General features: G+C 47.0%; 1 protein-coding gene across 2 annotated transcripts in view; it reads left to right on the top strand.

Annotated features, from left to right (window-relative positions):
- The window catches only part of MYOCD (myocardin), a 93,463-nt gene that overhangs the window by 44,172 nt on the left and 24,159 nt on the right, over positions 1-25,132 (top strand). For both annotated transcript variants that reach the window (XM_019944128.3, XM_073797019.1), the window contains 5 exons: positions 867-922; positions 2,584-2,659; positions 4,640-4,801; positions 17,950-18,122; positions 21,082-21,207. In XM_019944128.3, the coding sequence (XP_019799687.1) occupies positions 867-922; positions 2,584-2,659; positions 4,640-4,801; positions 17,950-18,122; positions 21,082-21,207 (593 nt within the window). The remainder of the gene's footprint in view (positions 1-866; positions 923-2,583; positions 2,660-4,639; positions 4,802-17,949; positions 18,123-21,081; positions 21,208-25,132) is intronic.

The raw sequence follows: 25,132 nt of genomic DNA, 5'->3' as shown, positions 1-25,132 counted from the left end.
TACTGCTTTGCAAAGTCAAAAGCTCAGTGCATCGTCCTGAGGAGTTGCTGGGAGCTGGGAAGGGGAGCAGTGGGTCTTGGAAAGAAGGGAGGCTGGCGTTCGGTCCAAGTTGTCTCCGGCTGCTGTGAGCTGTGAGGGACCAGTGCCCTGTCGACTGGTTGTTAGTGTTTTGAGCATCACACCCTGAAAGAAGTTAGGTTGTCAGAAGACCTAGGCTCCTAGCCCTACCTGTGTGACCCTGGGCGAGGCAGTCCCGTTCCGTGGGCCTCGGTTTCCCCATTCCGCTCAGGCGTGGAGCTGTATTTCACCATCTCCAAGGTCCCTTCCAGCCCTCAGAGTCTGATTCTGTGCTTCTCACTCACTGCCCTTTGGTTGCATGTTCCTACCCCACCAGCCAACTCCCTGACCCAAAGGACAAGTCCCCTCCTGCAACGTGGGACAAGGTTCCTCCACAGACTGCAGTCTCCACCCAGACTTGCGCACTCAAGGGCAGAGCGAAGTCAAACAGGGTGGTAGTCACCCCAGTCTCCCCTAAAGCTAGAGCATTGCCTGGTCTCCTCCCCCAGGCCTGTCCCTCCTCAGCATCTTGGAATGCCCTGTCTCTGCCACTTCTCTTCCTGTCGCGTATTCTGTCTCTGCTGCTCCTCTTGTTTGAGGCTGACGTCCGCCTTCCTCTGGATTCTCCGGCTGCAGGGAAGCTGGTGACCTCCAGGCCTTTCCTCTTCCATTGCTTGTGGCCTGATGAAGGCCATCACATGTCCATCACATCTCCACTGTGCACCGCTCGGCAAGCACACCGGCAAGCACCGCGACGCCGCTCCCAGCCCCAAGCCCTCTCTGCTCACGTCTGTGTCTTTCTGTTTCAGCCCTGAAAAGCCCACCTGAATTCCATGAGCAAAGAAAACGTTTGGATAGTGGCAAGGTAACTGTTTGCAAACTTCCCACCTTCCTGAACTCAGGCCCCAGCCTCTGGATCTCTGAATGCTAAGCTTGGGGGAAAGCGGGTAGAATTTCTCCTGCAAACTCAACCGATTTGCTGGTCCCCTCCCCGCACACCATGTGGAATCTTCCTCCTAGAAACTGAAAACTGTGGAAATGGGATCAATAGTATTGGCTTTGAAGCTACTGTTTATTAGCTTTAAGAAAATGTCCCCCATCTTTCTGATGTCGGGGGGTATCCCTGCAAGGATGCGGCGGGGGTCAGAGAGACATGAAACAGGGAGGTAAGGTGTGTCGGCAAGCTGCCCCCTCTTTCGTGACAGGCTTTTCTCAGCAACAATCAGATTATTTTAAATCCAATTCAGTGGTAGGGTAGGGCCTGCAGATACAGAGCTTATTCGTGGCTATTTAAAGGCAAAGGGAATTCTATTTATTTCTCTTTCTCTTAGCATTTGAGGGGGGGGAATCGGTGTATATTCTGTACCTCCAGAGCAAATCTCCGCCACTTGAATTTATCAATACAGTAAGTGCTATTGAGAAAGCATCAGCAGTGTATGTAGAAGGAAAGGCCATTAGGTATCTTTCTCCTGGGATATCTTAGCCTGGCAACTAGTGAGGGGAGGGGCTGGAAGAAGGAGCAGAGCCCTGGGACTCTTCAGAGTCACTCATGAGAGGCTGGGGTTCCTTACTGCCTGGAGAATAATTGTCTTTCATCAGAACTGGAGTGATCCCCAGACTCCTCTCGGGGGCCCATTAAGAGATTCAGGACAGTGGGATAAAAACCCAGAACTAGAAATCAGAGCCCTGAGGTCCAGTTGTGGCCCTGTCACAGCCAGCGCCGTCCCTACAGACAACTCCATCATCAAGAAAGCCACGAGACTCAGTAAATAACTCATCTCTAAGTGTCCTCCCAGCTTACAGTGGGTCTCGGTCTGCAGGATTTACATTTTCACGTCTTGAGAGAGAGATCAAGGGCAAAACAGGAGGGGGGCACATGTTGTCATGTTATACTGGATGGATTGAGGTTACATTTCATCTCTGACTCTAGTTAATTTCTGACTCTTTTAAGAGGCAATGGAGGGCTTCCCTGGTGGCGCAGTGGTTGGGAGTCCGCCTGCCGATGCAGGGGACACGGGTTCGTGCCCCGGTGCGGGAAGATCCCACATGCTGCGGAGCGGCTGGGCCCGTGAGCCATGGCCGCTGAGCCTGCGCGTCCGGAGCCTGTGCTCCGCAACGGGAGAGGCCACAACAGTGAGATGCCCGCATACCGGAAAAAAGAAAAAAAAGAGGCAATGGAATAGGATTGGCTCTCATGCAAAAGCAGTGTAGTATCATCACAGTTTTATTAATATTTTATAATTAGGTACCTGCCTGGCCTTGAAGTGTGGAGCGCTGAGGTGGACCCAAGCTTTTGACCTCTGTGTCTTATTTTTCTATCCTAAAATTATTAGAGGTCTTTGTGAGCCCTCCTTCATCAAGACATAGGAGAACAGAGATATTTGCATGTTGCATTTGTCAAACAAACAACAAACAAAAAGAGACATTTTCCCTTTGAGAGAAAAGGGGTTTCTTTTAAAGTTAAAACTAGGTGACTCAAGTGTATGAGGCTGATAGCAGAATTAATTCTGTGTGTGTGTCTGACAGGCTGAAGACACCCTGAAGCACAAGGTCAGAAACAGGTCCGACCGTGCAGACGTGGTGAAAATGCACATACTCCAAGGTAAGGTTGCCCAGAGTCATAAACTGGGGCCCATCAGTGGGAATGGAGCGTGGGCCGTTTTCCGGTGTCCTTTGTCTCTGCACAATTGCTAACTCCCCTTAGAAAGGGTCCCCTGCCATTCCAAAGTGGTGGTTTTGAGCTCTCATCTAGTCATTTGAGGCCATGTAGACGGTCAAATTGGGAAGCCATATAGTGGCCAAGAAGTACCAGACCTGGCATTCATTCTGGGCTGTGCCCCCTCCCAGTTTTCTCTGAGCACATAGGGAGTGTCCAACATATATCAGCTTCCTTTAAAATGTCCATCCTTCATACCAGTAATAAATGTCTAGTATTGTATCAAAAAAATAATAATCAGACATACAAAGATTTATGTACAGTGGCGTTTATCATGTCATTACTTTAAATAACGACACACTGAAATCAGTGGAACGTCAAAAAATAGTAGAGAGACTGAATAAATTATGCACCATCCGTGTGATTAAATAACTTGCGGCTACCACAAATGCGGCTTTAGAAGAATCGTGTTTTAATGAGAAAAGGCTCCTTAGTGAGGAGACCAGAAAACAAAACTATATTTACAGTCAAAATCAGGGAGGCAAAAATATATACATAAATTGTATTTACAGTCAGATTCTATGATGAAGAAATACAGACTTACCAATAAATACTGTATAAGTAATTAAGAAAGATGCCCAGTTATTAAAAACAGTTGACCCTAAGTGGGGAGTTTCCTAATGCTTTCACTTCTTTTGCATAATGTTTTAGCGTTTTCCATACTTACGACAATACGTATGTATAATATGATAATCAAGAAAGCATCATCTGTTGTATCAGGCCAGTCTTGAATTAAAATATCAGGCTATGAACCACAGAAACCCCAAGTTTAGTCTCTGTTGGTTCCCATGAAACCCACCCTTCCCCCCCACAGAAACTGGAAATTGGCTCCCTGGTAAACAAAGGATCTACTAGATTATAAATGACCCTTGCCCTCCAAGGGTTCATGGTCTGATTTTGGAAATAGCAATATAAGATTAGGGACCAATGCTTGTAACTGCTGGGGGTAGTCGAAGCAGAAGGAAGCTATAAGAACAGGAGTCAGGAAGACTTTGTTAGGGCGGGGAAACAAAGTAAGCAAAGGTACAAAGGTGACCTCAGGAAGATGGGGGGCGGGGGGCAGAAGGCGAAGGACCAGGCTCGCTGGAGTACGTCCGTAAAGGTCTCAACTTCCAGATGTGCAGAGTTGAGCGGAAAGCTACAAACTCCCGTGGAACCCTAACTTCCAGTCCTGCGTCATAGCCACCACCGGCTCACAAGATTCTCTTCCACGTTCTTGCACAGAAATAAGTCTGGGCCTCACCCAAAGAGGAATAGAGCGGTGATTCAGGGCTTGTCAGTGACCTTTCCCACTCTCCCAAAGATGAGAGACTGCCTGTTGGATAAATTCAATTTTTTAAAATCCCTGTTTAATTAAATATTCCCCCCCCAAAAATTGTTTCTCTTTTACAGCTGGACCTGGACATTTGAATCAGTTAGTAACACAACCTCAACAAGTCTAAAACTCTTGAGAAGTCACGCTACTACAATTAATTATAATAATAGATAATATTTACTGCCAGCTCAGCCTGGGCCGGGCAGTATGTAGACAAGGCTTTGCGTGCAAATGCTATAGTTTAGTGTCAGCAAGCAATACAGGCCCCGTGGACTACTTACTTACAGAATCGCCAAATTGCACATTTTTTTTCCCCCAAATCCCCACAAAGCAAGTTTCTCTCACTCTTCCGTGCTTCTCTATTTGCCTTTATTTGGAAGTGTCTAGTCTTCGCTGCTAATCCATGTGAAATGAGGATGATTGCATTGAAAAATTATTAGGATGGTGGAGTACAATGTGTCAGAGTGTTTGGGTTACAAAAGCAAAAAAAAAAAACCCCACAAAAATAACATCGAATTCTAGAGCTGACCCTTTTGATTTTAACCCCTTAGGCTCCACTGCAGAGAGATCCGTTCCAACTGCTCAGATGAAGCTGAAAAGAGCCCGACTTGCAGATGACCTCAATGAAAAAATCGCTCTCCGGCCGGGGCCCCTGGAGCTGGTAGAGAAGAACATACTCCCTGTGGATTCTGCTGTGAAAGAGGCCATAAAGGGTAGGTAGCACAAATGAGTGGCACGCTTCCCTCCGTGCTGAGGTCTGAGGGCAGCCATGGCTCTGAAACGCTGGGGCCCTGGGGGTGAAGACCTCTCACTAGACAAGAGTCAATCCATGGGTCGCTGTTCCAGAGTGCTCCCCGTAACCAGAGGTCCGGGGAGTAAGGAAGAAACTGAAACCCGCTCAGCCTCCAAAGTCAGGTTAACATAGACCAGTCTGGTTCTGCTCAAGCAGGTTGGGGAGCTGACTTGATTTTAAACCTCAAAACATCTTCCCTGCAAGGTTCCATCACTTTGGGGTCCTGGCACTCTCCGCCCTTCCTCTTTTAAAGGGGTGTAGACTGGCAGAGCGGGAAGAGCGCTGGACCTGAATGGGAAGACCTGGACGCCAAGCCCAGTTCAGGTGCTGTGGCTTGGGGCTTCCCCAGGTCCCTTCACTCCTCGAAGATGAACACCCAACCAGCCCAACTCATCGGCTCTTGGGAGTGAGCTTCAGTTCTTTAAGCACGTGAAAACTCTTTGACAACACACATGTGTGCTACACGGTTGAAGTACAGATACTGAAAGAGGAGACACAAACGTTAATTCTCTCATCAGCTGCGTAAAATCATTTTGTAGACCTTTGGAACAGTTGAAGCCACGTGGATCCAAACGGCCGGAGGGTCCTGAATTCCTTCACAGAGGTGTTGAGGTGGAATCTGGGAAAACCATGGTAGAAGGAAGCAAGGGGATCCTGGCATTCCCACGGGCAAATTACACTCTTCCAATGAAGCCTACAAAAGCTCTAAGAATTACTGATATATAACAAGCAATGCACATTTACATGTTTTGACATATTGTCTAATATTATGCATAAAGATGTTTTATTAAACGCTAAGTTCATTGTTAAACTTATCCACATTCTAAAATCGTGCACCCAACCAGTCAGAGGCCAGCCACATGAATTTTGTATTTGGAACCCGTAAATATGGAAGAATCAACTCTAGGGGAGACAGTATCCTCATCACTGCCCATTAAATATCCCACCGTGGTTTTCTCTCTTCTTTACTCTCTCTGTCCACACTAAATATCTTGTGCCTTTGAACTTGGACTAGCCCAGTCAACAGTGCACCATCCCCGTCTTTACCTTGATGAGATCTAGGACAGAAAAGATCTCTATCGCGTATCTCTTATCATTTATTGAAACATTATATTTATTCCATGCATGCAAATTTATCTTTGATTTTTATACGATAGGCAAAATATCTCATTTTAAATCGCCTTCTTTGGTTTATAGAGAGATGATGTTTTTCCCTGGGATCTTGTGTCATTGGCAATTCGTGGCTATTCCTTTTTTCTACTGGGCATTTTCTTCCCTCACTATAAAAGCTATTTATATATATTGAAAAAAAAAAAAAAGCTGATCCTCCATCTGTCACAGGTATTACACATCCTTTTACCAGCATGTCCTTTGCCTTTTATTGTTGGCTTTGTTTGTTGTTTGTTTGTTCGTTTCTGTCCTTTGCCTTTTGATTTTGTGTGTAGTGTATTTCACCTATAGCAGTTTTTAATTTCTGTATCGTGCAATCTCTTAATCTTTTACTTTGTAGTTTCTGAATTTGTTATTGCTTATCAAAAACACTTCCTACCCCAAGAATAGAGTTATTCACCTATACTGTCTTCTAACACGTATATACTTCATTTTTATATTTCAGTCTTTACTGCATATTACATTATTTCAGTGCACGGTTTAAGAGACAGGTCTAAGTTTCCTTTTTGCACGATTTTAGTGGTGTATTTTATAATTCGTCTTAATATCTGTCTTCACAAGTTGCTTTACATTGGTCTGATTTTTCTAATGTTTCTTGGCTACTCTCACAAGTATATGGTGGGTGAAATTTAGAATCAGTTTATTATATTCCAACTTCAATCCTATTAGAATTTTGTTTGGGATTGCAGTGAATTTATAGATTAGTTTATGGTGAATTCATAGGTTTAAAATATATTAATTCTTCTGAGGCAGAAAGATAGTATCTCTTTTCACGTCTACACATCTTCTTTTATTTCCCTTGGTAAGGTTTTTTAAAATAAATTCACATCAGTTATTACTTACATATTGGAAACCTCTTAATTTTGCACATTTATTTTGTAACTGGGCATCTTTGAAGATTTTCTTAATTGTTCCGATAGTATCTCATTTTATCTTTAATTGTTTGCGTGGACAATCACATCATCTACAAATAAGGAAGATGCGCCTCCTGTTTGTTTTTTCTTTCTGCCTTGGAGCGCTGGCTGGTTGTTGAAAAGCAACGTCATGGAATTATTAATAAATTACACAATTAACATCATTTTAAAAGTTACATGCAGTATATTCATAACATAAATTCAATATAATTTTATGTATTTTATTTATAAATTAAATATTTTATTTGTAAATGATATATGTTATAATAGTATAATATACTATACAAATCTATATATATTTTATCATATATAAAATATTTATATCACGTAGGTATATATCTTACATATAAAATCATATGTGTGAATTATATAAAGCACATATAATTTATATTATTTTGCATTATGCAATATTTCATTATATAATTTAAAAATTATTGCTATATTACATAGTAGACAATTATTATTCTTGGTACATTGCCAGTGCTTCAAAAGCAGTATTATATAATGTTATATATTTGTTATGTTGATGATAACATTTTTTTTTTTTTTTGGCTGCGTTGGGTCTTCATTGCTGCACGCAGGCTTTTCTCTGGTTGTGGCGAGCGGGGGCTACTCTTCATTGTGGTGCGCGGGCTTCTCATTGCAGTGGCTTCTCTTGTTGTGGAGCACAGGCTCTAGGCACGCAGACTTCAGTAGTTGTGGCACACGGGCTTAGTTGCTCTGTGGCACGTGGGATCTTCCCAGACCAGGGCTCGAACCCGTGTCCCCTGCATTGGCAGGCAGATTCTTAGCCACTGCGCAATGAGGGAAGCCCAGTGATAACATTTGTTGATTCAGTCTTCAGTGGGAATTCCTCTGGTCATTCACCTCTAAATATGACACTAACTTGTGCTGGAGGTAGATGTTCTAAGGAAGTGTTTCTCTATTCTGTTCCACTAAGGATAGCTTGCAAGGTGGATGCTGAGTTGTTTAAATGCTTTCAACACGCATGAAAAGATGATCATATGGGCTTCTTTCTTTGATCTAGCAATGTGGTATTGCTATCTTTCCTAATCGTCCTTGGCATTTCTGGAAATAAATCCTCCTTGGATTTTTTTCCCTAGAAGTTGCTAGTATTTTATTTGAGACTTTACATCTCTTTTATTGTTAGTTGGGATAACAGAGGCTGCTAAACAAACCACAAAATTTCAGCTGCTTAACCATAGACGTTTATCTCTTGTTCATAAACAGTCCAGAGAGGGTTTTCCTCGACAGCAAACCCTTCAGGCACTCAAGCTCCTTTGGTCTTGCTGCTCCACCATCCCCCAGAGCCAGGGTGGCAAACTTTTTCTTAAAGAATAAGCTGAGGTCTCTAAGCTGTCACAGCTACTCATCTCAGCTGCTGTAGTGGGAAAGGAGGCATAAGCAATATGTAAACAAATGGCCATGGCTGTGTTCCAATAAAACTTTATTTACAAAAACAGACAGCAGGCTCACAGGCCCTAATTTTGCCAAGCTGTGCCCTACAGTCTCATCATCCTCTGGATCTAGCCAGTGAAGAGGAAAGAAAAACTGAAAAGGTCCACCCACACGCTTAAAAAGCCTCAACCTGGAGATGTACACATCGCTTCCACTCACATCCCACTGTGAAAACACGGCTGGCAGGGGTGGTGTTCCAAGGCTGAACAGCGATTTCACAGCAATGTCTCTGTACTTCGGAAGGGGGAACATAAAATCTGATGAACAGCTTTTAGTTAAGAGTCTGAACAAGAGTCGTGCTGTGGGTACCAAAAAACGAGCATCTGAGAGGTAACTGACGTTGCATCATTAGATGACCAGTAGAATATGTCAGTGTGAACAAAAGGAAGAGTCAAAGATGACAGTGAGGTTTCCCTCTTGGTCAACTGAGTAAATGACAGCCATGTATCAAGAGTGGAGGAGCAGATCTGGGGAGAGATGATGAATTCCCGTTTCAACTGTTGCAGCTGATAGGTCTGCAGGAACTCCAAGGGCAGGGATTCGATAAGCAGTAGATTCTATCCAACTAGACTTCAGAAGGAAGTATTGGTCTAGAGCTGTAGACTTGGGAGACTTTAGTGTTTGCGGTAATTTAAACTGATGGACTCGATAAGCCTGCCCTTTCATTTATTTAGTTCTTCATTTAATATTTATGGAACATCTTCTACGTGTCTGACACTAGACAAACGTACAAAAATTTCTGCTCTAACAGAGCTTATATTATAGTGCAGGAGACACAGACAACACACAAAACCCATAAATAATTATATATCCCAATAAATGGTGATAGATGCTGTAAAAATAGAAGCTGCGCAGGGTACAGAGAATCAGGAGTGCCCGGTAGACGGGGTGTGAAGGGGGAGCTGGGGGTATGAAGGATGTATAAGAAGCAAAGAGGGCTAGGGGGCTCTCATGTAGGAAGATGTAAGACAGAGGCAGGGATCTGTGAAGAATAGAGAGAAGGCATAGCTAGCGAAAGAGGTGGAGGATATAGGTTGACCTCATCCAAGGAACGTCCATGCCTCAGGCTCTCTAGCGGTAATCTTTCAATGTGCGTGAGTTCCTATGGGCAAGGCCGTGGCATCCTGTGAAGTGTCAGAGAGGCAGAGGGAGTTGCTCAGCGACCGGTTGTAGAGACGGCGCTCTGAGTAGCCCTTCCGGTGGTGGTGATGATGCCGACCCCTCACCTATCTGTCACTTCTTGGGGTCACATCATCCACCCTCGGTGAAGTGGTGACTCAGGGCTGTGGTTTTCTGTGTATCCTTCTCCTGGCATCTGTGTATTTTTCCTCCTCTGTGCACGTGCCTTTCCAGATGTGTTTACATTTTCCAGCTCCCTCTGCAGCTGTGCGTCTGTGTTTCTGCCAAGCCCTGAGCGAAACACTCATTGTCTCCCTCCCTCCCGGTTTTATTCAAGACCAACTCTTCTCCATCCCAAACATACAATAATCCAGAACCTCTCTCAGTGCAGGGAGGGAAGGATACTGTAAGACAGGGAACCAGCCCCTACTCTGGGATTTTTCTTCTCCTTCCCAGATGTCCCCCCTCTTGCACTCAGCTGAATGACTGTAGCAAATCGTTTCCCCCCAAACTTTCCTCTTCTTTCTGGGGTGCCAGCTAGTCATCTGTCTTCCAGCCTGGAAGTTTATTTTCTGAGTCAGGTAGAATTTTACAGATTCCCTGGGGAGGAAACATAGGCTTGTGTGACCAGAGTGACGCAATGTGGATGAAGAGGGGGCCTTGTGGTTTTACTGACACAGAAGGAGGCTTGGGGCGCCTCGTGGCTACATCTCAGAACATACGCCTGTTTTCCCTGTTTCTCCTTCTTAGAAAACCTCTAACAGCTACTCTCTCTCAGGCCAGAACTCCAGATGCAACAAGTATAACATTATGCGGGAGTGATGATTTACGAGAACAGAGACTGTACACTGGAGTTGAGCCTGGCTTTGTTCTGCTTACACGTGGGCATTGTCACTTAGCATCCCTCAGTTTTGAGAGCCGTACTCCAAGCCTGTTCATCCTCTCTCTGGTCATCTGGGTGTCTTCTTAACTTGCCAGGAGCATCCCTTAGGTACCAAGGAAGCTGGCTTCTGCTTGGGTAAAAGAGAACCGCAGCTGGCTTTCCCAACTCTTCAAACAGTGGAAGGGTCCCAGCATCCTGCTCTAGTGGACAAGCCCCTCCCCCTGAAGTGTCCTCCTCTTTTCCTTGAACTGAGCCAGGCTTCCCACTTGAATCCCTGAGTCTGCTTTTCAGCTCTTTTTTTTTTTTTTAATTGAACCTGTGATTCAGAGTATACAGCACCATTATCCAAGATAAAGCAGTTCTTTTTATCACCATAACCCTTCGACACAGGAAAGCAACGTTTCTGTCCGCCAGGGATGGCCCAGGAGTCATCCATTTACAAGCGTCGTGTACATTTTTCTAGAAGCTCCTACGCTAGTCTTCGCTCACCTGTAAGCCCAAGGCTCAGACTTTATAACTAAACAGAACAAAAATTCTTGTTTACTAAGTATCCAGTCATTCTTCAGAGACTCTGGAAGTCGACCACTCCGATCATGCATCTTTAAGACAAATAGACAATAACCATGGCCTTAAGGCAGATGGTAGCGTCGTTTGCTTTGGCATAACTTTCTCGTGGACAAAATCTGTCATTCCATAATGAGAAGTTATTTCCAAAGCGCGAATAATCCTTGGGGCAAAGAAACGCACGGAGGCATACGTGATAAATACTTTTCTGAGGAAGGTTCTGGAAAGGGGGTGGGAAAAGAGAAGTAGGAAGCCAGTAGCTTTGAGGGGGGCGGTGACAGGGAGGAAAGTTAGGGTGCCCTGAGACAGTGCTAATGTATCTTTGCCCACCTAAGAATTCGTTCCTGGAGAATTAGCCTCGAAAGCTGTTACGGGACAAGTGTTTATGCAGCTGAATTGTTTTTCACAACTCGTGTGTTCCTAGCATCAGGGTCTATCTAGAGACTTAAAGCCAATTTCTGAAGTGCCTGGGATCTGAGGAAAAAGAATGCTTGTTCCTCCAAAATTCCACTTTCATCGATTTCCATCCTAAAGGCATCTGACCCCCTGCAAGGGCAGTAGGTTCGGTCTTTGTTGGACGGCATAATCCATCTCCTCCGGACTGTGGTATCTTCAGAGTACTGAAATCTCTTGAGGCAAGAGCCACTCTTAAACTATAGCTACTGTCACTGGCCCACCTCCTCCCTTAGGAAGTGGATTTGGCTTCAGTCCCTTCCAGGAGGACATGGGGAAGTCTGATCATGAATTAAAATAGCTGTCATGCGAACACCGCTCAGGCTTGCAAACAGATAAGCGAGCAAAGCTTGTTCTCACATTCCCACCCCATGCTTTCCAGCCCCTGGTGTGGGTCCCGGCGGAAAGGTAACCAGGACTCTAGCCATCGCATTTTCATCTTGGAATTTTAAATGTTTATGCAGAGGAGAGTCCAACTGATTCATTCATCCAATCACTTCCGAGAAAGAGGGGGAAAGCGCCGAGTCACCAGGCCGAGATCCCCAAGGGGCTGGTGCCCAGAGACAGCCCCGTGGGCATAGCCTGGGGGTGAGTCAGGGCTTCCAGAAGCAGGTCCTTGTCATCACAGCGCCTGACGTGTCTCCAGGGACAGCAGCCAGCGCCCTACTCTCCCACAGCGGCCAGTGAGCCCCGCGCCCGCCGTGGGGGATTGCAGCAGGGGCCCAGGGTCACAGCACGGAGCCAACAGACTTTGCTTGTTCCTGAAGCAGCCAGATAAGGTGACCTTCGTCCCTCTACACCGAGCCCGCCTTGAACCAGGCAGGAGAGGGGGGAGCGCGCAGCCTTTCCTGTGACACTCCTGCTCTGGGGAAGGTCTGTCTTTGCTTTCCCGGGAGGAACCTCTCAGTGTTTCTGGCTCCGGAATTGGGCTGACCTTTGCAAAGCTGACCACAGGATAAACTGCCTCTTGGGTGGTCTTTGTTTTATTTTTTAAAATTTTTTTTGTGGTACGCGGGCCTCTCACTGCTGTGGCCTCTCCCATTGTGGAGCACAGGCTCCGGAGGCACAGGCTCAGCGGCCATGGCTCACGGACCCAGACACTCCGCGGCATGTGGGATCCTCCCAGACCAGGGCACGAACCCGTGTCCCCTGCATCGGCAGGCGGACTCTCAACCACTGCGCCACCAGGGAAACCCCCCTTTGTTTTATTTTTGATCGTGGTGAACTTGAGACAAGCAGACACTGCTACCAAAAACAATAATAACAACAACGGCAGCTAGAAATGACTGGACACGTGTGCGTCAGGGACCATGTGAATAACATATAAAACATGTAAAGCGCAGTGCTTTTACACGCGTTATTTTAATCCTCAAAACCCTGAGAGGTGACTATGATGATGTTGCCCATTTGATGGATGGGGAAGTTGAGGCTCTAAGAAGTTGAGTAATTCATCAACAGTCACTCCACCACCGAAGTGGTAGAACAAGAAACAAACCGACCTGTCTGGCCCACACTGCCCACACTGAACACCACGTACCTCAGCTCCAAAGGAAGCCACTGCCATGCTCTCGGGGGGCCTCTTGCTGTCACCATTCTCATCAGCAGGGGCTGAGCCTAGTGTGGGCTCATCTATCTGCCCTGTCGCTCACCTTCTGGCCTCGCAGTCAGAGATCCAAGCCCTTTGTGGTGCTGGGGGACTGGCAGGGCCCCCCGTGGTCGGCTCTCTGAGTGTGGACAGCCTCTGAGGGGTCCTCAGTGTGTCTGTCGGCTTATTCTGACCTGGTACAACATGCTTTTTAGAAACTAGATGGGAGTCATTTTGGGGGCCTTGGTCTTCACCCTGTGTTTGTTCATTCAGGTGTGAACAACTACCCTGTACGTGGTTGCATGTACTCATGGCTTCTTCATGTATGGGGTTGCATGTACTCATGGCTTCTTCATGTACGGGGTTGCATGTACTCACGGCTTCTTCGTGTATACAGTTGCACGTACTCATGGCTTCTTCCTTGACTTAAGCAGAGGAACCTCTTTATTTATTTATTTATTTTTTTTATTTATTTTTTTTTTATTTTTATTTTTTTGCGGTATGCGGGCCTCTCACTGCTGTGGCCTCTCCCGTTGCGGAGCACAGGCTCCGGCCGCGCAGGCCCAGCAGCCATGGCTCACGGGCCCAGCCGCTCCGCGGCATGTGGGATCCTCCCGGGCCGGGGCACGAACCCCTGTCCCCTGCATCGGCAGGCGGACTCCCAACCACTGCGCCACCAGGAAAGCCCAGAGGAACCTCTTTAAATGATGGATGTCACTTGTAAAGTAGACTCCTCAAAGCTGTGTGTCTCCAGGAACTGGATCTTAAAGTAATCCAGTCCGGTGGCTGGGAGAGTTACTTCTTCATCCTTCCCACACCAACTCTGCTCATCACCACCCTGTGACTTCCCTTCTGCGCCCCGCAACTCTTGCCAGGTGCCCTCCCCTTTCCTGTCATCCTGTCCACCGTCATTTCAGGCTCAGCTCCATCCCACCTCGCCTGGGAGTGAGTCTGCCTGGACGACCCACATCTCCATCCCCTTTGTCTGCTAGCCACCAACAGCACTCACCAGGCAGTCTAGTCCTTGACAGGTTCTCCGGTTATGTCCTGTGCAGATAGACGGATAGCATCCTTCTCGTGGTTTCCGTATCTTCACCATACTGTATCTGATTATACTTCTGCTTGTCTCTACTCCTCTCTGAGTGGGAAGGCTGGAAGTGAACAAAATAGTTGAGGAATGTTCCATCCAATTCTGGGGAAAATGGGACTGGTTACCAACTCCTTTATTCCAAACACTCTACTTCTAGGACGTTTCCACATCATTCCAGGCAGGTGCCGAAGTGAAAAGGACACGCTGATTTATGGCCACAACAACAGGGCTTCACAATCCTCCCAATCCCTTTTCTGAGACAGTGGCAATGAGATCGAAGTGATCGCCTGCCTTCTTTCTTCTCACAGTCAAGATGTCACGTTCAGTCCTTCAGATCTCAAAAACTCGAGTAAAAGATGTTGTGGAGAATGGAGCTGTCCTTAGTACGTGTGTGCCGAAAAAGAAAAGGACGTTGGCCGATTTCTACGCTACCCCTCCCCACTGCCACCAACCCAGTGGGTCTTGCGATGTTCCCTAAACAACATATATCTGTTGACCTCCCGGGAGGGATATTGATTTTGCCTCCCCCTCTGCTGGAGGCTCTGAGCATACAAAGGCTGGACCTGTGTCTTAGCTCGGTCTCTAAAGAACTGGGGGACCTGGATCTTGCGATGTCCTCGTCTGCAAAACAGAGATGAGAGAATGTGGTCCTTCCTCTGACTTCCTGGACCGTTCTAAGGCCTAACACAAGTTGATTGTTTCTGTTACTCCTGCCACTGCTAAGTGAACTGCTGATGCAAACCACTGTTTTTCTCATTTGTTATCTTTCCCCTTGAAACTATTGAAGGGGGATAGTTGGGGGATTAAGAGAGAAATTTTCTCTCTTTCTCCCATCCCCGCCCTTCTTGTAACATTTCCATGCGTGTTAGAATGCTTGGACAACTTTGCAGTTTGGTTAATTCCCTCTCATTTGCACGCGTTTGGGACATGATCCTTGATGCGGGTGGAGGTGGCAGGGGGCGGGGGCGTCGTCTTTGTCACACGAAGTGTCAGATCACACAGAGAAGATCCGTACCATTCAGACTGAAGGAGGTGGGGAGATAGTGTAATGCTACAGCTCTCCCCACGGTGGTCCTGTTGGGCAGGGCAGGCTGGCTGCCCCCAGGGGCTGGTACGGTCACACACCAGGGCTCTCTGAGTTGGTCTTGCCTCACGGTCTACGCCAAGTAAATCCCAATGAAATGCTGTGGCTTCTGAGGTGGGGAGGGCTTAACACCCACTCCCCCCCACCAAATCCCATGCCCACCTGGCCCTGAATAATACATGTCATCTTTTCAACAGGGACAAAGCCTTTAATTCCACAACTAGAAGTGGGACCTGAAATTTCAATGAAAACGTGGTTTCTAAAGTAAAGAAATTAACAGGTTGAGTTTACAATGGAAGGTATTCATGGAGGCTCCTGGAAGGACCTTCCTAGGAAGATCGCAGGCACATGATCCCCTGGAGAAAGGGGAAATGGCATATAAATTCCTTCACACTGTGTGAAAATGACAGAGGGAGGCTTCTTTGCAGAGCCCCGGTGGCGGGGGGGGGGGGGGATGTTGCTGTAAGAAAAGAAGGGAAGGGTGTGAGCTAGCTCTGGACCTTAAAATAGAGAGGGAGGGAGGAGGGAGAGACCAGATGGGAGAGAAGAGCGACTCCTGATTGCAAAGAAAAAGTTGACATTTGTCAAATACCCGCTGAAAGCCCTTTCTGTTAGAAAATGAATAGGTTTCTGATGCAAATATAGGAAAATACTGGCATATATTTATTTCAGGTGATTCACATGTTTTATATTATTCTCTGTACTTTTCTATTATGTCAAAAATTTTATAGTTAAAGATAAGGACCCCTTGGGAAATAAAAGTTGGAAAACAAAAGTTCCCATTCATACAATGAAATATTGTGTAGCTGTTACCAAAACATTGAGGAAGATCTCTGAGTTCACATGTAAAGATCTCCAAGATACACTGTAGGGTGAAAAAAGCAAGTTTCAGTACGGTGTCTTTCACTCAGTCCTGTCTGTTTGAAATGCTTTTTCAATATGTGCGTGTCCTGCTGTATGGATAGAATTAAGTCTAGAAGAGGGAATAAATCATTAACGGAAGTGGGATGGTTACGTACCTTGTTATGTACGTTTCATATGGTATGAATTTTTATAAGTAAACATTACTTCTATAATCACAGAAAAGTAATAATGACTTTTATAAAGAAATCTTGAAACCAAGGAGCAGCAACGCTGGTCCCCGGGCCTTTCCAGGTTAGCAGGCTGCCCAGCGGGCCAGTAACTGGAGTTCCCACCTGCCCTGTCCTGGTCCGGCCTCTCTCCTGATTTGACACTTGCGTGTCTGAGTGAGGGTCCGTGACAGATGCCAGCAGTGGTGGTGATGACAAGCCCCAAACCACATTCATTCCATTACTTCCAGCTCCTTGCTGCCTCTCCAATCTCCACAGTGAGAGCTCCTCTCTCTTATCTGCCCCAAGCCTGAGTCAAAAGTTCTTGTCAGTGTAACTGCAGAATACCGGGCTGGAAACCTTGCTGATAATACATAAATTCCTTTCGAAGACCTGTGCCTGCAAGAGGGTCACAAGAGCTGTGTAGCCTCAGCACATTTTGTACTGTGCATTTGGATAATAAGCCAGAGGAGATTTGGCAATTAAAAAACATAAGGGAGGGACTTCTCTGGAGGCACAGTGGTTAAGAATCCACCTGCCAATGCAGGGGACACAGGTTCGAGCCCTGGTCCGGGAAGATCGCACATGCCGCGGAGAAGCTAAACCCGTGCGCCACAACTACTGAGCCTGCGCTCTGGAGCCCACGAACCCCAACTACTGAGCCCACGTGCCGCAACTACTGAAGCCCGCGTGCCTAGAGCCTGTGCTCTGCAACAAAAGAAGCCACTGCAGTGAGAAGCCTGCGCACTGCGACGAAGAGTAGCCTCTGCTCGCTGCAACTAGAGAAAGCCCGCGTGCAGCAGCCAAAAATAAATAAATAAATAAAATCACAGTACTATAAATGATCAAAATGATAAAAAAAGAAAACACATAAGGGACATAAAAGGATGTCACGATAGTCCCATCTGGTCTGGTAACCCCACTCCCCAAGCCAATGTCTGGGTTTCCCTCCCGAGACCACGCAGGCTGCTGGGGAAGAATCTGAGCACGTGTGATTCGCTGGGGATTTCCAAAATAGAGACAAAGATGAGAGGAATAACAACAAAATCCAAATAATAAAAATAAATAAGTAAAGATCGCACTCCAGTTTCTGAAACACGGTTATGGCTTTTATAAACAGATATGCGTTCGTTGAGTGGGGCTTTGGGACATTCTGGTGACAGCTCTTCTGACACTTAGGAGTTTAAACTTAGGAGCTCCCTGTCTTCTCCTTAATAGCAAAGTTCGCGAAACATTTTGCGCCGGTTGCCCCGCTTTATGTTTGAACACGATGCAGATGGCCCTCTGTCATTTCAGTTTCACCTCTCGTCGTAAAGCCCCAGGGAGACAGGGACCTTCTCCTCCTGCACCCGGTGGCCCCTGTTCTTTCCTTCATCTTCCCTGATTTAGCTTCAGAAAGATAGGGGCTCACATACAGAATGTGCAGGAATGGATCAGTCTGAAAATGAAGTTTAATAAAGATGATAGACCTTTGATATGTCACTCATTCGTCCCTGTCAAACGTGTCACTTATATAAACACAAGTTCCCCTGTATGGAGTAAATAGAGGGGAAAGCAAGTCATTTTAAATATATCTCCACTCCTACCTTGAACTGGAAACATCTAAGGAGGTAGGTAACTGCTCCTGAAAGGGAAGCACTGTCACTGACCCAGTTCTTCTTGGCTTTCACTCCCTCAGGTAACCAGGTGAGTTTCTCCAAATCAGCGGATGCATTTGCCTTTGAGGAGGACAGCAGCGATGGGCTTTCTCCGGATCAGACTCGAGGTGAAGACCTCCAGGGCTCAGCAGGATCCCCCCCAGACATGAAAGCTACAGAGACCCCTTCGGCGGGTCCTCGGGGGAAAACCCAGGTAAACAAGCCACATCTCAGCCTGTCACCTCTTCAGTCTTGAAATCAGCGGTGCTGAGGTGGTTTTGCTTAGAGACCCCAGAGATGTCTCTTCATGGCACGTCATCTTGATCCTTCTTCTCACCCTATTCGGTCCAGGGGTCTGTGTGTAAGGGCAAAAGCTTCCAGATAACACCGAAAGAGAATCCCCAGAAATATGCCCTTTTGACTTAGGTTTTCGGTATCTACTCTGTCAAGGAGATCTCTTTTATCTCCACTTTTAGAGACAAGGTAGAAATGAGGCTCTCCAAGATGAGATGACCAACCAACAGTCTCCTGGAGAGAAAGGGCCTCAGCAGGACTGGTTTCAAAGCCCACGGTCTTTCCAGGCACTGGGTTACCACCGTAGGACCCTGGGGAGCGGGAAGCAGAAGGCGCTGATTGGCTACAAAGCTGGAGCCCCGAGCCAGTTCTACCCTTAGCAGGCGTCTACCTGCCGAACCCCTGGAGCAAGGACCGCTTCCAGCCCCAGCCCAGACACAGCATTCCCCTTTTTCTGGACAAATCCGCAGACTGTCGAGATGTGAGAAATGGATAGTGCACATACTGTTAAAAGCACACTTATAAGGAGCAGTATAATGATGGCTGACATCATCTACTGCCATTATTAAGTGCCCACTGTATACCAGGGCCAGTGCTAGGCACCTTGCAAGCGTTTTCTGTTAGGTGTTGCGGAGAAGGAAGTGAGGCTGAGTAGCTGTGTGGCCCCAAGAGCATGCAGGGCCCCCCACCAACACCTGGAGCTCCCCCTCTATGAGCCACACCCAGGCTTGCCGGGACTTTTCCTTGGGCTGGCAGGATGGTATTCCCAGAGCCCCCAGAGGAGATGAGTGTGAGGCCCACACAGGAGGGGGAGGGGTCGCACTTGTGAGACAATGAGATGTGAATCTTCCACCACATGCTGGCTCTGGAGAGAACCCTCCGACCTCAGCCCCTACCCTTCAGGAAGCGTTTACTGCTCTTGGCCTCACAGGAATTCGATGACTTGAAATCAGAGATTTTATATATATGATGTATATTTCATTAACAGATATTATTTTATATATTTTAATTATATAGAGATATCTCATTTTTATTGTATATGGATATTTTATATCTGTATGTACTTCTGATTTTTTAAATTGAGGTATAATGAACACATACCATTATATTAGTTTCAGGTGTACAACATAATTGTTTGATATTGTATATATCACGAAATACACAATGTATACAGTGTATACAATATCAGGTGTACAAAATAATTGCTTGATATTGTATCTATGGTACATATACACGTGTATTGTGTATTTCACAATATGTACGATAGATACAATATATCATTGTATGTATTGTGAAATGATCACCAGGGTAAGTCTAGTTCACATCCATCTCCACACATGGTTACAAATTTTCTTTCTTGTGATGAGAGTCTTGTAAGATCTACTCCCAGCAACTTTCAGAGAGACAATACAGTATTGCTAACGATGGTCACCATGCTGTACATTACACCCCCAGGACTTACTGTAGAGCTGGATGTTTGTACTTTGTAAACCGTATTAGATAGTGTATTTGAAAACATTTTTACACTGTAAAGCATGCAGGGATCAGGGGCAGTTTCAGGAATTATTTACCACGATGCTGTTTCCTGAAACTGTGCTGTTACCGGTCGTTGTCAGGCCCTTCTTCACTCCATCAGAACAAAGCCAAGGCTGCCCAGGAGGAAATGTGGAACAGGAGGGAGACGGGAGACAGAAAAAGCAGAGCCAAAAGAGCCGTACGTTTATTGTGCAAGAGTTTATAATCAAAGCATTTTTCCTTCCCCTGCATCCCGCAGCTGGTCTCTGCAGCCCAACTTCTTTGATAACATCAAACAGTACATCAGACCATTTGTATCTTATTACTCTGACAGTAAATTCCTCAGCTTCTGATTTAAAGATGCTTTGGGGAGAAGACGCATTCTTTTCTTTTTAACCTTCGGAGCGGGGCAAAAAGGGAACAAACGCTGAGCAATGCCAGGCAAAATGCAAAAATCATCTTATGTCAGTTCATCCGGCAGCCTCATGTGACAGATGAGGGCACAGGCTCTGAGAGAAAGGGATGCTGCAGACCTTTGATAGGTGCTGGGGCCCAGGGAAGGGCTGAGCCGCTCGGGGAGATCGTGGAGCAGCCCCTGCCCCTTTTGCAAAGTCATGGCCTAGGATTGTAGGGGAAAGAGAGAGGGCACTTGGTCCATTTCAGAGTCCTCTGCATACGGGAACGTGCCTTTCATAAAGGTTTTCCTGATACTACACACATACACACACACACTTACATAAACACACATGTTCATATACGTAGACAGACACAAGTATACACACAGACACACGTGCAAAGGGATACATATATATATGCACACATACATTACACAGGCATACACACAGACACACAGAGAGGCACACATGCACACAAATACAGAGACCCAGATGCGTACACACACATACACATACCTACACACTCTCCCTCCATCTGCTAACCCCCGTTTCATCTAACTTTTTTGTTGTCCTACTTTCCCCCAAAGCTCCTACACCCACTTCTCCCACTTCCTCTCTTTTTCAATCCCACTGTCAATTCCAACAGGTAGACCTAGCCGCAGGTAGGTGGAACCCTCACCCAGGGTGACCAGATGTCCCAGTTTGCCTAGAACAGGCCAGTCCTATACCTGTCTGCTGGAATAATTATTAATCATGCCTGCTTTCTCTCTTAAAAGTGTCCTCAACTGGATGACAAATTATACACACGACTCCTCCCGCTGGAGGACAGAATCTGATGTTCCTGAGATGAGATAAGCCAGGATTAACACAGCAGACCTCGGGGTGGGAGCGGGAGGCTCTCCCGCAACACTTCCACGTCACGCAGTCTTTACTCCCGCATCCTAATAATGCTAAACTTTGGATTTTTAGGATCTTATTTCTGGCTCAGAAAATGAAAGGAATGACTCGGCCCCCCAGCCCGGCAACCAGTCAGACCCGGGGAAGCAGGGGCTCGGCCCCCTGGGCAACCCCGTCCCTGTACACGCTGCTGTCAAGGTAAGGTGGGCCGGCCTCCACGCCCGTCTGAGCACTCAGCTCACAGGGCCAGCTCGGGGCAGTGAGTGCCGAGTTAGGTCTGTCAACAGGGGGAGCGTCACACGGACCCACGGACGTGTTCGATCCACCGGGAGCATCGCAAGACAGGAGTTGAGACCTGGGCCATCAGTGTATATGGACCAAGATGCTCTTGCCCAGCAGGGGTCTCCCCTGCAGACGAAGACCCCCGCTGGGCAATGTTTGCCCTTCTTTGGGATCACAGCTCAGCCAGCCTATTCCTGACTTAAAAGGCTTCATCAGCTCAGCCTAGAGATAGACACAACTGACTGCAGTGCACACAGGCTTTGTATGTGGCGTAAAACAGGTGTAGGGCAGCTGCATTTTATGCAAGGGAAGCAAACCTGAAGGCCTTGCCTACAGCAGACCCTATATCATTCAAGCCAGTCTCCCTATGGAAATAAAGACAAAGCAGAGGGTTACACTCACAAGAGACACATAACTACAAGCACGATCACATACTTTTGGTTTAAGTTTCTCAGGATTATATCTAATAGTTCACAGAGTACTTTCTCCTCAGTGAACTGCCTGGTAGTCATTTGACTTTCTTCGTTTTATCCCAAATAACTTCTGATTGATCGGGGGGCATGTTCTCTCAGCTCTAAAGCCACCGCTTGATGCTGAGATGATTCTTAAGACACATTTTTTGAAAAGGTTGTAAATTGAGTTAGAATCAATGCTAAAGTAACGGTGCCCACCCGCCGCCCCCTCCACTGCATGTACACAGGAGTGGTTTTCATCTTATAAATGGAGGGCGGGTATTTCCGATTTCCAGGAAAGCTCCCCAGACTGCAGTGGCTTAAACCCAGCCTACAGTCCACTCAGCTCAACAGCGTTGAAAATAAGTGGCATGGATGAATTTTGTTCCCTGCAAGTGGAGGGTGGAGGGGATGATTCAGGGATTTCTAACGTTGTGTGCCAGGAGAAATTGCATCGGTATTTCTACCAAAGTATTTAAATTCTGCCTAATGCAAATGAGCAAAGCCTTCAGCCTCTTGGTACTAAGGGAGTATAATAGTTGCCCTGAGGAAGGACAGTCAGTTTCAACGAGGAGCAGGGTTGATAACCAGCTGGTCCAGCAGGACTCACGTGAAAGCCAACAGCTCTTCTGACTGGTCAGTGCCTGTGGGTTCTCAGCTGATGAATATTCATCATCTCTAAGCTAGGAGGCTACTAGAGGGCTTCTCAAAGAAGGAAGCAACCCAGCTAGGGGAAAACATCTCTGCCCTATCGACTGCGTAAGCTTCACATAAGGCCATTGAGAGCATGCACAAGAATACTCTGAAAACAAGGCCATGGAGAGCATGCACAAGAATGCTCTTTGAAAACTGTAAAATCCTCTATAAGAGAACGGTGCTCACATTGCAGGCTCCAAGTAGTGCATATCAGGTTGAATAAAACATGATTCCTGGGCTTCCCTGGTGGCGCAGTGGTTGAGAGTCCGCCTGCCGATGCAGGGGATACGGGTTCGTGCCCCGGTCCGGGAAGATCCCACATGCCGCAGAGTGGCTGCTCCCGTGAGCCATGGCCGCTGAGCCTGCGCGTCCGGAGCCTGTGCTCCGCAACGGGAGAGGCCACAACAGTGAGAGGCCCACGTACTGCAAAAACAAAAAAAAAACCCATGATTCCTGCCCTCAAGGAGCCTACAATCTAGTCTGATATCACAGCCACCACTAGTCCATATGGGGCTTTGAGCAAGTAAGAAAAATGTGCCCCAAAGGACTTGAATAGACATTTCTCCAAAGATAAACAAATTGCCCAACAAGCACACGAGAAGGGGGTTCCATGTCATTCGTTGTCAGGGAAATGCAGCTCCAAACCACGACAGAATACCACTTCACACGAACTAGAATGGCTAAAATTTTAAAAATGGAAAATAATAAGTGTTGATGAGGGTGTGGAGAAATCGGCACCCTCGTGCACTGCTGATGGAGATGTGAAATGGCGCGTCTGCGTGGAATGCAGTTTGGTGGTTCCTCAGTAAATTAAACACGGAATGACCACGTAACCCAGCGAATTCCACTCCTAGATACACACCCAAAAGAACTGAAAACAGGTGTTCCAACAAAAATGTATGCGGCAATATTCATTGCAGCTCTATTCCCAATAGTCAAAAGTTGGAACTAACCTAAATGTCCATCAAGTGAAGAATGGATAAATAGGGCATATCCATTCAATGGAAGATTATTCAGCCAGAAAAGGGAATGAAGCCCTGATTCTTGCTACGGCGTGAATGAACCTTGAAAACATGCTGCGTGAAAGAAGCCAGACACAAAGCACCACAGTGTCTGATTCCATTTTTATGCAGTTTTCGGAATGGGCACATCCGTGGAGACAGTAAGCACGTTCGTGGTTTCCAAGGGAAGCGGGGGATGGGGAGTGACCGCTTAATGGGGATGGAGTGACTTTTCGAGGTGATGAACATGTCCTGTAGCTGGGTAGCAGTGATGGTCGCACCCCATTGTAAATGCGGTAAATGCCACTGAATGGTGACTGGGGATTTCTGTGTTCCTTGTATTTTACCGCAATACAGAAGGAGAGTCCCCTTCCCCAGGTGGCCACAGCCCCCCATCAGGGCCAGTAGCCTCGGGAGCAGACCTGGGGCTGGATGTCCGTCTCCCTCCCCCCTCAGCAGGGTCTGCAGCAGTGTGACCGTTACGGGGCAGCCTCGAGTGTCATGTGAGACATGCAGAGGAGAGACCTCACTGTGGGTTAGGAAAGGCTTCCCAGGTGAGCCAGGGTTTGAGCCAGCCTCGAAGGATGAGCCGACGTCAGACAGTAAGCAGAGGAGGGAGTCGCAGATGGCAGAAAATGACAAGGAGAAGAGTCAGGAGGGGTAAGCCATTGGAGAGGAGTATGTTTAGGCAGCTTGGTGATGGTCTCCTTTGCAGGCTGCAGTTTGGACTTCAGTGTGCCGTGCGGGATGGACAAACTGAGTGCAGGTGGCTTGGGGGGCGTGCTGCGTGCCCGGCGCAGTGTGTGTGCGAATTCGAGGCAGAAGACCTTTAGGAAGTCGTGCCCTCTCTAGCTGCAGGCCCCACCACTCCCTCTTGCCTTACACTAACTTGCTTTATACATTCATGCCCAAGTCTTAAACCACTGGATTTGGGATCCAGGTCTGCTTTAGAAAGATGACTGTGCTCCCCTTCTATCGGCCATGCAGTTCTAGAAAGAAAACAAAAGCAAACCCACAGCCTTAGTATCCTCTGGTGTCAAAAATATGAAACTGTACAGTTCCAGGGATTCGGAGTTCCATGGGTTCAGCGGCCTTTGCCCCTCACTATCCAGAGAAAATGGTCTGATTTTCGTACCTTCTAAAATATTCAGAGTCCCTATGTTAAGGCGACAGATAGAGAAAATGCCTTAGCCCCTGAATTAATTGCTAGACCCAGGGCTGCAGCTCCCCCAGACAAACAAGTTCTAGGAGTGGGAGCGGAGGCTGCACCGGAGCAAAGCAGGGCAGAGCTGACTGTAGGAGCCCTGCAGAAACTCTCCCAAGTGCAGAAGACTGACTCACTACCTGGAGCGCTAACCGATGAATGAGCAGGGAGGAGAGCCCCCGGTCCACGGGAATACTTGAGTTCATTGTTCATTGGTCTCCAAGAAGAAGCCTCCCTGAGAAAACACAAAAAAAAGGCTTCGGTGGAGGGATGCGCTGAGTCAGAGAAAACTTTTGTGGTTAAAACGGGGAAGCTGCCCAGTCACAACATGCCCGCCAGCTATTCAGGAGCCCCCTCTTCTGGACACTGCTGGTACCACACCTTCCCTCCCACTTGTCCCCAGATCCTCAAAAGACTCTACCATCACCATGTCTATGTTCCTTTCAATCTTCTGTAATAAAGTCAGGGTTTGGAAATGTATGTTTTTT

Source organism: Tursiops truncatus, chromosome 20 (assembly GCF_011762595.2).
Source record: "Tursiops truncatus isolate mTurTru1 chromosome 20, mTurTru1.mat.Y, whole genome shotgun sequence".
In the NCBI taxonomy this organism is placed as follows: Eukaryota; Metazoa; Chordata; class Mammalia; order Artiodactyla; family Delphinidae; genus Tursiops; species Tursiops truncatus.
The sequence above is the reverse complement of the archived record's forward strand: the minus strand, read 5'-3'. Positions and strand labels throughout refer to the sequence as shown.